At 39.4% G+C, this 15,773-nt stretch overlaps 1 protein-coding gene across 2 annotated transcripts in view; it reads right to left on the bottom strand.

Moving 5' to 3' along the window:
- The window catches only part of LOC131432350 (uncharacterized), a 370,503-nt gene that overhangs the window by 253,362 nt on the left and 101,368 nt on the right, over window positions 1-15,773 (bottom strand). For both annotated transcript variants that reach the window (XM_058598563.1, XM_058598564.1), the window contains exons 2-3: window positions 14,138-15,036; window positions 5,126-5,292 (exon numbers count right to left, since the gene is read on the bottom strand). In XM_058598563.1, coding sequence (XP_058454546.1) covers window positions 5,126-5,292; window positions 14,138-14,552 — 582 coding nt within the window. In that variant the 5' untranslated portion in view covers window positions 14,553-15,036. The remainder of the gene's footprint in view (window positions 1-5,125; window positions 5,293-14,137; window positions 15,037-15,773) is intronic.

Here is a 15,773-nt window from a genome sequence, read left to right as displayed (position 1 = left end):
TTAACGTTTAGATGCATTCGTTCCTTAAGCAAGATTTAAATTTCGGTTTCTGCTGGTCTGACTTTGCAGCGCTTGATATCAATACAAATTGAAGGCCGAGTTTCAGGCTTTGTTAAATCGTGTTTGCCCAGTATAAAAAGCTCTATATTCCAGTTAAAAAAATTAGCAATCAATCATGCTTCTTCATTAAAGTTGTATTAGCAGTAAACGTATGGTGCATAACTACTAAAAGTAAGCACCATGCGTTTCCTTCCAGTAGAGCTTCAAATGTGGTATAAAAATATGAATTTTTGTTAGGGACAGATTTCACATGCTTACTTGACTATAGCCTATACAAAGTGGTTTCAATTTGACAGTTAATTGATTAACAAATTTACAGAGGTTTGGTAATTGTACTCTGATAATACACTTCTTGCTTGAAAATTATTGAAAAAGAAAATTCTTTAAAATGTGCGATTAGTCGATAACGTCACTTATACCATTATATCTCCGGATCAAAAATGACAGTCAATTGATCTTCGAACTTGATCAATAGTCCCACAGTAGCTTTCAAACGAACTGATCTGTCGGAGATATGTGAGGAGATCGGCAAGCTGGGGAACAACAAAACCTCGGACAATGACCAGTTACCAGGCGAGCTGCTCAAACATGGAAGAGAGGCACTGGCTAGAGCGCTGCACTGGATGATTTTTAAGATTTGGAAGGAGGAGATTCTACCGCAGGAATGGATGGATGAAGTGGTATGTCCCGTCTACAAAAAGGGCGATAAGCTCGACTGTTGCAATTACCGGGCAATCACATTGCTGAACGCCGCCTACAAGGTACTCTCCCAAATCCTTTGCAGTCGTCTATCACCAATAGCTAAAAAATTCGTAGGGCCGTACCAAGCGGGATTTACTGGAGCCCGCGCCACTACGGATCACATATTCGGGATAAGACAAGTACTCCAGAAGTGTCGTGGCATACGACACAATGGATCGAGAACAGCTATGGCAGATCATGCACGAATACGGTTTTCCGGATAAGCTGACGCGATTGGTCAAAGCAACGATGGATAGAGTGATGTGCTACGTCCGAGTATCTGGGACGCTCTCGAGTCCCTTCGAATCTCAGAGAGGGCTACGGCAAGGTGATGGACTCTCTTGTATCTTGTTCAATATTGCTTTGGAAGGTGTGATTCGAAGAGCGAGGATCGACACGAGTGGCACGATCTTCCGAAAGTCCGTACAATTTTTTGGCTTCGCTGACAATATTGATGACATGTAACCTTGAGAAGATGACGGAAACCTACATCGGACTGAAAGCTGAGGCTAGGTCTATCGGACTGGCCATAAATGCGTCAAAAACAAAATACATGAGATGAAGAGGCTCTAGAGAAGAGACACAACGCCTCCCACCACGAATATTGGTAGACGGTGACGATATCGAGGTGGTTGACGAGTTTGTGTATTTGGGCTCACTGGTGACCGCCGATAATGACACCAGCAGAAAATTCAGAGACGTATTTTGGTAGATAATCGTGCGTACTTCGGATTCCGAAAAACCCTTCGATCGAGCAAAGTACGCCGCACGAAATTGACCATCTACAAAACGCTCATTAGACTATCTATGGTGGAGTGCAAAATTTCATTTACTCCCCCTTATGTTGCTTTTCAAAGATCGAAAATTTACAAACTTTAACCGCTGGGCCGTACCTCTTACCCATGTCCGATTTAGCTCAAATTTTGCATGAAGACTTTTTTCGAGGTGCTTAAACTTTTGAACAGTAGTGCTTTACGAAATTATAGGTGATCCCAAAATATTGGCACCCTTATATACATTAGAGCGGTAAAAAACAACGTGTTTTATCGGTTACGTCACTTATACCATCATATCTCCGGAACCAAAAGTCACAGCCATTTGGTCTTCGAGCTTGATTAATTGTCCGATAGTAGCCTTCAAACGAGCATAAGTCGGTTCAGCCATCTCTGAGAAAATTGAGCGCGTATGAATATTTTCGAAAAGTGCACACACACATACACACACAGACATTTTCCATCTCGTCGAACTGAGTCGAATGGTATATAACACTATGTGTCTCCGAGGCTCCGCTCAAAAGTCGGTTTTTCCAGCAATTCTAATACCAAAAATGCGTTTTGTCGTATACGTCACTCTTAACGTTATATATCTGGTGTAAGAAATCATCGCTATTTGATCTTCGAACTTGCTGACCTAAGCTGATTACTTTCTTTCTATTTACTGTGTCTTTTTGACAGCTTACGATCTATCTCGCTGAACCAACATCTAAGCTGATTTCTTACTCACTCTCCTCAAATAGAGTATGACTGATTTTCATTTTGAATAAAGTTAGTTAGTTAGTTAGTTGTTTATTTTAGCCCGGTTTTAACCTATCGGTCATTCACCGGGGGTTTGAATAAAGTTCTAATAATTCCATACAAAGCTTTGGAATTTCATCCGAATACAATTTTCGGTTCCGGAATTACGGAGTGAAGAGTGTACAAAACTGTATAGCGTCGCTTCAAGCGGCGAAGTCAAAAACGTGACAAAAATTCTAAACTGGGTTCGGAACTATTCCAACCGTTAGTCACTGTAAGTAGACGGCCTATAATACTAAATCCGGCTATCTTGGTTCCCGATTTTCGATTTTGAAGCATCGAAAATAGTGTTTGAATACTCCAAAATGAAGCAAAGCAAAGTCGTGGCATGACATTCCTTTTGTGGAATTTAGCCTTTCTGTTTCAACAGATTTCGCAGCCGATTTAGCCGCAGCCGATTGAGCAACCTTTCCTGTTCTTATTCAATGAATAGTTGTTTTGCAAATTTATCCAATATTACCGTTACTGATAGCACAACAACTAACACACCATTGAACCGAACGTCATAAAATTTTAAACATGACATTTGATGGATGCCTCTATTGAACGCCAGGCGTATTTTTAGTTAGTGATGCCATCTGTCTATCAGATCGGGTACCTTTCGACCGCCGAGTTAAAAGTCTTATGTTTTTCTGGTTGCACGTCATCGGAAATTTGAACTTTCAATAACCCTCAAATAGTGCTGCTTTATGCGGCCTACTCTTTCTTATACTATTGATTGGGTCTTCTCGAGCTGTGATATATTGCATAGTCTACTTCTCTTCAGTTTCAGAAGCCATATTAATTATTTTCTGTTAAAACCAAAATACACCTACTTGTTGTTACGTTCATCATATCTCTCGTTCAACTTTTTCAACTTCAATTTAAGTTTAAGTGAAAACTGATTTTTCAGGTTTTGTTTCAAAAGTTAGGTTTCGCAGTGATTGCATAGCCTAGATTTATGAAAAAGAGGAAAAGAATTCCCAAAGTGTCTAAGAAACTTTAAATTAGTCTGAACTTTGCGTCAGTCCGAGCAATTTCGATAATCTGAAAGCTGCGGTTGTTAACGTTGAACTTTGAATTCATCACACGAAGAAGCATGAAGAAAAATTTGTTTCAATCGTAGACGTGACGAAAACAAGAAAAATATCTTATTTTTTCAGTTCACTAACATGCTAATTTCATCAATTTCAAACTTCCGTACCCGGTATGTATTGTCATGTTTTCTCTTGCATCACATCGCATGAAATAGCATCCATTCTATTCTAGCATTTTCATTTTTCAACTTCCAGCTTGTCGTAGCAGTCTGAATTCCTGCTTGGTTCGGTAACTAAATTCAAGTGAAGTACAATCTAATAACGAACTTTGTTGCCGTGCAACAGCTTGGCTCGTGTTTGTATAGAGACATCGTCAGCATCCTCGAGCACACGCAGTTTGATCTATTCAATTTGGTGTTGACTCGATTTGCATCTGTAGCAATCCGTGGGTTGGAATCAAGCGGTTTTGATATTGAAATTCTTCTGAATCTTCAACAACCCTCCGGTAGGCTGAGCCCCACTATTGTTCGATGGAATCCCGACCCTGCTGAAGAGATCGAGCGGCTTTTCTGTAGGGCACTCAACATCTGTCAAGTACCGGTTCGTTCCGCTCGTTCCGGGTCGGGAGCTTTACTCAAATGAACGCCGGTCTTTACATGTTTACTTGTTTCAACGGCAAATCTTTCTTTGTGTGACAGCTTTTACATGGGAACTTTCACACAGTATCGTGGTTACTGCACTAAATGTTGTCGGTTATAAAAAAACTGGGCATTCGAATTTGGATTAAGTTTGATGGAAAACAATATTCACAATTCATTGCATGTAGGCTACTAACACATTTACCAAAACCTATTTAACTGTTGGACATTTCAATCAGTCGGAGTGCCAAGTCAGAAAAAATAAAAAACACACTTCGAACAACAAACATTTGGAGCATCGACTTTTCTTCTTCTTTATAGCTCATATGACAACTCAGTTGCCGGGACCAGTGCCTGTAGACTGTATATTCACGGCCTCAAATTGGAAAACTGTGCTTTTATGTGGAGTTCAAGAGTATCATTTTCCTGCCAAGTGAGAGTGTGTGTGTATTTCACAGACGCTGTTGGTAAAATGATTTCCTTTTGGCAGGAAGTGTTGTCCATACTGTACAAATACATGCAATGAATTATTTAAGCCGAAATCAAATAAATTCCGGGCTTCGGTGTCTTTGGTTAAGGCTACGGTTCGTTTACAGCTAACGAATGCCGACTTGGTTGTATTAATGATTAATCTGGTTAGAGCTTTAAATATTACTTCTGGGATTATATCAAGTAAACGAATCTATTTTATTTTTTCATACTTATTTTCACAGAGGTTCTAATGCATTAAGAACTTTCTATGATCATCCCTTCCAATGGAAAATAATCATTTCCTATGAAGGATTTGATTAAAATGATACTAAAAATATTCTCAAGTCGAACGGTTGAAACAAAAAAACTTTGGCTTATGGATCAAAGTGCCATGTGCTCTGTCACCCTTGCCTACACCGAAAAAGTTATTTCAAATTATACCAGTTCAATTTAATTCGTTTAGCGAAAGTTTATTCCAAAATTGTGGCTTGCATCTCACCGAAAAATCCGAACCACTATCCAGATGAGCCGGACTGCAAATTTGGGAACATCACTTTCGGACTTCCGACCAGTAGAACTAATGGCATGAAACGAAACGAGTCTCGGATTTGGCGAACACACTTACCTTCATCCGGGGGCAGGGCCAGAAGAGTACCGTCTTGCCGTACAGCACGGATAGATGGGTCGATAAGCTGTCGCAGTATCCGATGAAACTGTCACTTCCATCGTGAGCCGTGTAGAGCACCGTCGAGACAGACGGATCCGACAACCAGTGCTCGAAGCTGACCATATCTGTTGAATGGAAATACAAGCAAAAGAAGACCAAGAAGATAAGTTGAATAAGAACGGGTAAAATGAAGTCTAAATTTATCTTCCGATAAAATGGAACCGACCGAACAGGGCTGGGATTACGGGTTCTTACTTGTTCGGAGTGATAAAAGCTTTCGAGAAAAAAAACTTGCATTTGCTTTCATAAAATAGTTAAAGGCTTCGATCGGCTGAGTAGCACCCGTTTCTACATTTGAAGCCATAGTGTTAGCCGGCTTAGATTATTGCCATGCAGAGAGAAACAGGTGAGAGCATTAGAACGATAAAGCGATTACATTTAATAATTTATACGGAGCTAGTTGCCTCGAGGTGGCACAACAGTGTGAAAGAACATCGTCATTAATTAAAAGTGTGTTCATCAAACTACGGGTGGGAATGTTTCACTGGTTTCCGCTTCGTTTCCAGTAGATGAAAATGTTTAACAACATCCAAGTAAATGTTATATCAGGGTATCACAGAAAATAGAGTTTTGGAGAATAAAAAATACGATACTTGGATATTTCATTATTTCATTTAATCAACCACTTAAACCGTTGAATTTAACAATCTCTATTTGCAGTCGGTAGAAGCAACCTTCGAAGTAATTAATAATCAATTCCAGCAATTAGTATTTTCAGAAATTAGTTTGAGCGACCACCCCTGGTTGCTACTCCGTTACTAATCGAGATTAGCTGAAATTGTACAGAGAACTTCTAGATTATCCGACCTGGAACTGGCAAATCATCGTTCAATGTACATCTTCTGGTAACCCAAAAATTCATTGATCAGTACCGGCGCCGGCCAGACCCTAACGTAGATCGTCTAAGGAATAGGAAGGGATGTTAGTCCAACACTTGTTGTTACTATAGGCCGTATATACTACTGCGCACTTCACAAGTGTCACAGGAGAAAGATATTGGTTAGTATAAATTTCATTAATGGTAGTATTCGTGTGCAACCTAGTATGTTCCGGTTTCAATATGCTCGGATGCACCACTAAGATCACTGACTTTTCTCCGAAACTAGCCGGAAATTGATAACTTGAATGAAGTGAAACGTTAAAAATATCTGATAACTGAAAGGAAAAAGAAACTCCTGCAACTGTCGCCTCTCACGACAAGGAAGCAGGAACCCAGTGGATCTATTCGTGGTTCATTTTTTTTCCGCCGGATTTCACACGGCATTCGGAACACGCTGCTTGCTGATGAGACAATAACACTATCGGAAATATTTTCATGCAGTTCCATACTTTAGAATCGTTAACATGAAGCTGTTCAAAGTCTTATAGGGGAGTTGAAATACTACAACGGAGCAGCTCCAGCCACAAGGATGGCAAAATGAGGACCGATTTATTCCAACTAGGATGTAGCTTTGCACGCGCCATCAATATGGTAAAATATTTAATCAATTCGACTCAAGACTAATATTCAACAAAAGGCAAAAATGTATTTGCCTGCACTATTTTGAAATCGTTGTAATTCGAAAACCGTTAAGGGGGGCATTCTTTGAAACGGTAGAAAATATGGACCATTTTATTGTACAGAAACCGGAGAAGACAGGAAAATTCCTGTAGATATACTGTGCAGATGTGAATGTTTAATACTCAGCTACATGTGAATGCCTAATACTTAACCACAATGTAAATGTTAAATACTTAGCTGCATATAAACATACTAACATATATGCGTTGTGGAAATGTTGAATGCTTTGCCTACTTGACGGAATGACGACGACTCATCACTCTCTTCCATAGATAAGAAACGTATAACCAAAAAGGTACGCGTACATTAGATGCGATATTCCGGTCAAATTTATCGTCGTCCGTTCCAATCATCAGTTAAAAGCTGTGTTAAAACATGTGTTTACATGGTGGGACTCGATAATTTTCAACATGAGGATATTGTAGTTTGCGTTATGCAGAGTGATAGATACTCGTTAAAAAATCATGTTTCACAAGTAGCTCGATCAAATTTACAAGATAGATGAATCCATTGAAAGGTCTACTTTTGAGTAAATAATGTTGTTATTATTGATATTGTATGAACATATTCAACAACGATTGGATGAACAATGTGTATATCATTCCTTACAAATAGTTAGAAAAGTAGACGTTAAAATTGACGAGCTATCATCAGAAGAGAAATAAAGTAAAGAGAATCCGCCGTCTATCAATTTAACAAATACCATTCTGTAAAATAATAATAAAATCAAATCGAATAAATAAATAAAAAAAAAAGTATATGAAAAAAACCTAGGAAACCTTTTCTATTCCTGTCATCCTAGTCTGAATAGTCTGCTAGTCATAGTCCTAATCTGCTTGAAAAAAATTGAATTTTTCAAGTCCCAGAATCGCGACAACAACGGATTCCGACGCCTGAAGCACTTCTAAAAAAGCCTACATAAATAAAACACTCGACTTCGGAAATCTCAAAGCTTTCCAAGTCCCAGAGAGTCGATTCTTTTCAAAAATTTTTCGAATCTGGCAAGCAACAACAATTTTTTCATATTTCTCTGAGTTCCCCTTTTGAACTCTCTCCCTCCAGAATGATTCCTGCGCACGGACCTGTTTTCATGGGACTATTTCAAAAACAAGAAAGAGGCATTATTGCACCAATAGGCGGGGATTGTGAAAAGGCCCTAGGATTTGGATGATGAGCTACAGGGCGCGTACCCCCGCGTATTGATAAAGTCGGACCACACCGAGATCGATCGCTCGCTTATATATGTAAAAAATGAAAATTTATTATATTATCTGAATCGATCACGGAGTGGACAGGACTAATATTGCTTGAAATTGACAATAGGTCATTAGGTGGTTTCGAGCATTCTTATGCCTGGGATTGGTCACCAATTTGAATTATCTTGAATGAGTTGGGATGAATGTTAACATATAACATTCGTCCTGAACTGGTGAATTTAATTAAAAAAAGAGGACTATTGTTATCAGGAATAAGAGTAAATTGACCTCTTATGAACCGTCGAGGAACTTTCAAACCTTTCCGACCCGGTTCGGTATCGGTACTAATGGTTACAAATTGCAATGACGGCGAAACTGATTGATCAGGTGTGGATACACACTCAAACCAGGAAAGGTTTGAATGTACCTAAATTTCTCGAACTTTGACACAGATGTCACTTTCAAACTGAAAGTGTAAGATGTGTGTTTTTGGAAGAGAACGGTTCACGTGGACCATTTCATACACCTAGTATTTCTTTATGAAATACATGTAGTTCTTGTTCCCTGGATGTAAGCTCAACACTAGAGAGCCCAAAACTTAATAAAGACCTAAATTGCTCAAATGCAGTCAACATGATTGGATTCTCTCTTCCAAAAAAAAACTATCAGCTTGAGATATGAACAGGTTTCTTTGGCATAGTAAAAAAAAACAATGCAATGGGGGAATATGATTAAAAACAATGAGTAGATTAGAATGGATAGTGTTAGTAGACCAAACATATCTACATTGATTTAGGAACTTTAAAGTAATAATCGTAAGTACCGCTTCAGACATAAAAGACTATATAGGAAAGCAGGGCCAAGACTGAAGCGGATACAATGCGAAATTTTCCAAAGTTTCATCGACGAGAACATTTAGGACACAGAAGCAGTTGGTAGAATGACAAAATACCAATATGATACAGACGCACGACTCAATGATTGACTGGTTACCGGGTGAAGCACACACCTCCTGCCCAAGTGACAAACTCCCTGGCGAACTTGCAATAGAAGATATTCGTATCTTTCGTTGTAAGTTGACAACCGCAAAGGAATCTGTCGCTTGGGTTACATGCTGGAGGGAACCTATCAATGATAGGTCGGTTTCCTCCTTCGTTACTAGTGTTCGTTTGGGCACCATAGCCTAATTCGTCTGGTATGGAAAGTGCGGAGCGTTGTAAACACCTCCTCGGCCAGAATAGCAGATAAAGGGGAAAAAATAGGCGGGGATTGCGAAAAGGTTTTTTCAAGGCAATGCTCCCACTCACAAAATTATCGTAACTGGGAATAAACTTTTATTTCCTAGTTGGAAAAGATGGCTTATCAACAAAAACACAACCAGCTAACGCAAGAATATCGTCGATTTCACGGAGCGGTATTTTGCAAACCTTGAGGAAATCTACATTTAGAGCGGGGTTAAAAATCACTCAAATAAATATATCGACTTAATTGGGGATTATTCAATGAAATGAAAAATAAACTTGAAATAAACCTGTTTTCATCCACCTAGTGGTGTAATGATGCCTTTCCCATATCAGTCATAATATCACATATAATATTGTGGTATGTTTCTTCTGTTCTTGAAAGAAAACAAAAGAATTTGCGCATATATAGCACTAGTATAACCTACAAAATGAAACAGTTTTGTTCAAAATCGATTTAGTTCCTTTTAGTAACAGCGTTGAAGAAGTAATTTTATTTTTTTATGGTTTTTGTTTCGCCATTTCAAGTGACGGCAAGCAATTTTTTACACTTTTCACCCTAAAGTTTCGTAACTGGTAGTCGGATCCGAATGATATTCAGGAATGCCGTACGGGATCACAAGATCTTTCATTTGAACCAGAGTTTGTGAAAATTGCTTCGGTCCTCGAGGCCTCGGTTCAAAAGTCGGTTTTCACAGTGATTGTATCTTCGTAGAAAGGATCATAAATTATGGATTCGAACATTTTTAACGTAGTAACTATCTCTTACTTTACTATATCAACCGTGACCTGGCGTCATTTCTCAAATTTAACGCGTCGAGAGCGTTATGAAATAACTTCAGATTTGATTTCTTAGTAAATCAATTATTCAAATATTATGCTAATAGTTTATAATTAAACAAGAAAATTTTGTTAATTAATTCATCGTTAGCGGATGAAGAAAGATTATCTTCGTTATATACTGATTTGTACTATACTGATTGTGTTCATGCTCCACATGGTGTACAATTTTATTTTCTTTAGGGAATTCAATTGCTTTGCACTCCTAAAAATATTGAATGTATACAACTATACTACATGGAATGAGAAGTCCCGGGCATAATAAAGAAAAAGTCGATTTTTTACCGTGAAAACTTGTTATATTTTTCAGTAGAATCTTCATCTAGAGCGATACACTTGACCCATCGGTCCTCCAACATTTTGATGCCCTTTATAAAAAAAGTATAGTCAAGGCCTTCAAAAACAGGCTTCCGTTTCTGCAAGGACCTCAGCATGCGACGAAAGTTTCTTTTCCCGGAGGATCTTTTTAGGATTGGGAGTAGATAATAGTCACTGGGGGCCTGGTCTGAAGAATACGGGGGATGGTCGACCAATCCGTCGACCGCAAATCGTTCAATTTCATCGTTGCTTTTATGCAGGAAGGGGCTGGTGCGTCCTTTTCCATAGCTTGATGAATAATAGAACTCTTCTGACACGATCAGTTGTTGCTTAAATAGTAGTGGATAGATTGTCATGAAATTTGGTATTGAGCACTCTAAAGGCTTGTTCTCAACAAAAACTACAAGGATCAGCCCCATGGGGTTGTTCAAGCAAGCCATTGATGTGGAACAAGGCAACCAAAATTCATAATGATCGACATTTAAAATCAAACAGTTCAACAATCGTCACACTTCTGAGTCCCCAATTGCACGAAAGTCTGCTTAGATTGATCTTTATTATGAACCAAAGGTCTTGTCTTCTGGTAGGATACAGAAGTAGATTGGTACGGAAAAGCAAACCGTAATTGAACTTAGTATGGCGACTTTACGTCAAATCAACTGAAATGAATAAATCGTTACGGTTTGATTTTCCGTACCAATCTGTTTCTGGTAGGAAAGAGCAGACTATCAAACAGCCTTCTTAGGGGTCTGTCGCTGACGCAGACGGAAGTAAACGAAAATCCAAATATGCGTCATTTTTGTTATTAAAGTTATTAAAGTTCGGCTGCTCGGCCATCCATGGAAGTTGACCATCAATGTCAACTTTCCCTCTCTGAGCAGCCTAGATAGCCGTGTAGTGTCGGTAGCGGTTTCCCAACTGGCTAAGAATAACGCTACGGTCCACCTGTACCGATGGTATAAGTCCACCAAACAGGTAAGCCGTGTGGCATCCGGCGGAATTATTTTTTACCAAGAATTGATCCACTGGTTTCCTGTTCCATGTCGTAAAAGGCCACAAAAATAGGAACTCCTAAGTCAAGGTGTATTTCCGTGCCGATGGCTGAATGGCTGCAGGAGGTTAAACAATGCAGTCGTGAACGGAATATCTTGGGTTTTTCCCTTACTGGATACACGCAATGCTTAGCAATCGACTTCTTTGTTCATCGCTTCGGCAAGCAGAGATTAGAAAGCTGAGTGTCCGTGGGTGTCCTCAAGGTGGTGTACTATCCCCACTTTTATGGAACCTAGTGATTTGTGTGAATGCGATTATGGTACTTCATATCATCTGATATGTAACTGTCCCGCATTGACGCAGCTACGTATCCGGGTTTTTGGTTCTCCATACATGGTTGAGTCTGTGTATGCGGAGCTAAAATTGAAGGATATTCTCTCGTTTCTCACCCAATGTGGTAAGGAGCTATAGTCAGAAGGGTTCATCGTTCTTCCTGGAGTGAATGAATCCCTTCTGTATTCACCTTAAATAGGGTTTAGCAGATTGTTTGGCATACTTTGGGGGGTACCGAATTTACTTCTGCTCGTACATACTGCGAGTCGTTCTGCATTCTTCCGAGAATGGTGTCGCTTTTGTAAGATCTCTAAATCCTCTCGGGGGTTGGAGGTTTTATTAACAGCAGACTGTTCGGGACCTCGTAGAGGTTCAGAATTTCCTTCTGCTTCCACTAAATGTTATCCTCAGCAGATTGTTCAGCATCCCTTAGGGGTGCAGAATTTACTTCTGCTTTTATGTGTTTTTGTGTCGTCAATTTTTCCCATCCTCCTAGTCCAACCCTTACCATTTCCTTTCAATCCTTCCCTCTTATATATCGGGAAAATGATGCTAAAAACAAATTGATGGCAAGGCACAAATCTCCAAATATCAAGGGGAACGTGCCATTTGAGCCAATTTGTTCTGATTCCTGATGATTCCTGAGTCCCCAATTGCACGAAAGTCTGCTTAGATTGATCTTTATTATGAACCAAAGGTCTTGTCTTCTGGTAGGATACAGAAGTAGATTGGTACGGAAAAGCAAACCGTAATTGAACTTAGTATGGCGACTTTACGTCAAATCAACTGAAATGAATAAATCGTTACGGTTTGATTTTCCGTACCAATCTGTTTCTGGTAGGAAAGAGCAGACTATCAAACAGCCTTCTTAGGGGTCTGTCGCTGACGCAGACGGAAGTAAACGAAAATCCAAATATGCGTCATTTTTGTTATTAAAGTTTCGTTGCTGCAAAATATAGCATTAAATGGCGATATATAGCTCTGCGAAAAGCTGAAAGAATTGAATGTAAATTTAATGCACATTAGTATTTAAGCAATTTTACATTAACATTGTCAAAATGTGCAGTGATATAATGTATATGGTTACTTAGGTAGTGAACCTAGTATTCCTGTTACGAAAACGCTTTCGTTTTCGAACCCACAATCAAATGCAGTCAATGTAGAGAAAGGCACATCTACAACAATTACCAACGACCCTAAGACTGCGAACAACAAGGAAAATGAGAGAAAAAAAGGCGGGTGGGTAATGTCAGAGACATAACTGGATGTAGTGAATACAAAAAAAAAATTGGCATGCTTCCGAATATTAGGAAATCTGTGGTCAGTTGCTATATTTGAAAAGATGTTACACGTTTCTGTATTCAATGCGTTTGGTGAATTTACTGCCCTCAATGCGGGTTAAACAAACGTGAATTTTGAGCGGTGTTGAGAAATTCTTTCCTTTCGCAACATTTAAAACTGTATTTTCAAGGAGGAATAAAATACAGATTAATCTGTATATGTTGTAACCCTATTCGGTACGGCATATTTCGAAACGACACCCATACTAGTATAAAGATGTGTTCTACATCAATACTTCCATATTCGCATTTCGAGAGAGAGAGAGAGAGAGAGAGAGAGAGAGTTGCCATCGTAATTGAATGCGTGAGTGACGGCCCAATCTTTTTCAGCTTCCATTTTTATGAATCTGATGCTTTTGGTAGGAAATGGAGACAATTCAATTGATTCTTAATGATCTGTGGGACTGACAAGTGCCTTGAATTGTTTCGACCAACAGGATCTGCATTTGGACAGAACTGAGATGGCTCTTGGCGTGTACACTCGGTAAATTCGTCCGAAATTCGACTAGGAATTCATTGTGATCTCCAATTGGATTCCAAAGAAGATGAAACAATCCATTTCGAGAGGAATCAATTGGTGCATTTGGAACACACATTAGAAATACGGTTCTAATTCTGAACTAATTAACTGAGCAGTTTTACCGTGTATTTTCAATTTTTTGTGGAGTAAAATGAAACGAATATGACAATAAAATTTTTTCAGGATTCGATGTTCTTAGATCACTGCTTAGTTCTAAAATGTAGAATGTGCCTTGGAAAAATTTCGGCTTCTGTGAAAGAATCTTTCAATTCGTGTGAATATCCAGCTTGCTTAACACAATTGTTTATAAAACTGAATTGCTCTGCCACCTGGAGTCAATCGCTTTGAATTATTTGAAAGGTAATTCTAACAATTATACTAAACCTTTTCAAATTTCACCACGAACAATGCAAACAACAACTCATATTTTGGATGCCGGTACTAGGGATACGACTTGCTCTCGCCGGATCCATAATTGAGCTTAACGGTCGGCAACAAGGTTAAACAAGGGTTGCGCTACTTTCAGCAATATTTATAATTAAGTTTAATTACATAAGCTTTAGCTCACCTTTCCAGCGCTGAAACCGGACCGTTCTGCCACGAGCATCACCATCCTCGCCGGTGTGTTTATCGGGGATGAATAACTGAACGAAATCTCGATATTCTCTCTGGTACGATTCGATGCTGGTGGGGGATTGCTGCTGGATCACCACCAGAATGTCGCCCTGTTGTACCGATTTCCGTCCCATCTCCACGGGGTTCACGGTTTGAACCGTATCGCTATTGCTGTTGTTATTGTTGTTGTTTCTGCTATTGGCTCTAGAGATCATCGCTTCACGGCCGGTATTTCCCAAGCTGTCTCTCGGTGAAAGCAGAAGGGCACGTGTCTCGACTGGTTGTAAAATTCCGCACAGGGCGACAACGAGGAAAACTGCGGCAGACAGCAGTTTTTGGCTGGTAGCGCTCCGACTCGGATGCCTCATGTGGAAAATTATGACGGCCCGGATTGTGCTGTTGTTTTTCTTCTTCTCCTTCTTTTTTTCAAATGGTTACGATATTTTTATTGCCCTCGTTGGTGGAGTTTTGCTCGCGGAATGGAACCATTGATAGGATGCTTTGTTTGCGGGTCGCGGTGTCTCTCGCGAAGCCGACGTTTGTCTTTCGGCGAAATTTTCGTCTCATCGCGTTTCAATTACCAACCGGTTTCTGGCACTCAATCATACGGGAAACATTTGCCTTTCTACCATTCCTTGTCGTTTTGAGTACTTCACGGTCATGAAATGGAACGAACTGGGCGTGGGTTTTCAAGATATGACTTCAATTATTTTCACACTCGCTCTGAGCTGATGGGAAATTTCACGATTGTTTACATTTTTTCGATAAATAATACATAAAAGAAATCATTTCGTGAATTCGCCAAAAGCATGGCATACTGTATCACACAACACGAGTTTCTTCTTCTGGAATCTGAAAGAAAAGAAAAGAAAAATAATGAAAATTAGACTTTCGGAACTTTCACTTACTCAATTATGTTTTGGAAGCTACCGAAGTAGATAAGCGAACTCTAGATTTGATAAGATGTTAGATTCAGTGGGAGTTCGATATTGTTTGTATCATTTTACACATAAGTTGATCATTATTTTTTTCCGAATTCAAAACATATAAATACACGTATGCTCGTACTGGCACGTGTATCGCCTAAACACGTGTACGCACCGGCACCGCACGACTGCCGAAGTTTACCTTGACCGTGGTAAATGAAATAATTTAGTTAGTCGTAAAAGCGTACCAATCGTTCGGGTGTGTTATTCCGGGAAACCGGAACTCCACTCTGCTGCCATAAATCAATCATCCGTGTTTTGCTGAATCATTCACACACATACGGTTGAAAAATATCCGTGACTCACATTAAGACGGGAATCCTGGACAATTCGTCGCGTTGTGTGTTACCTGGCGAAAGATGAATGCGGTTTAAAGATTAAAAAACGTACATTCAAGTGCACGTAAGCACACGAAAATTCACGTAAAACTTGGTATGTACCACTCGATTGCGAGATCAGAGATATACAATGTCCTTCGCGGTGCGGTGTTGTGCTGTGTGTTGTTCGACACACCTGAAAGAGTATCTTACACACTATTGAAACTTTAAATAATTAATACCATAAATATCTTGATTGCAAAATAAATCAATTAATTTTATAATC

This window comes from Malaya genurostris, chromosome 2, assembly GCF_030247185.1.
Source record: "Malaya genurostris strain Urasoe2022 chromosome 2, Malgen_1.1, whole genome shotgun sequence".
NCBI lineage: Eukaryota > Metazoa > Arthropoda > Insecta > Diptera > Culicidae > Malaya > Malaya genurostris.
The sequence above is the reverse complement of the archived record's forward strand: the minus strand, read 5'-3'. Positions and strand labels throughout refer to the sequence as shown.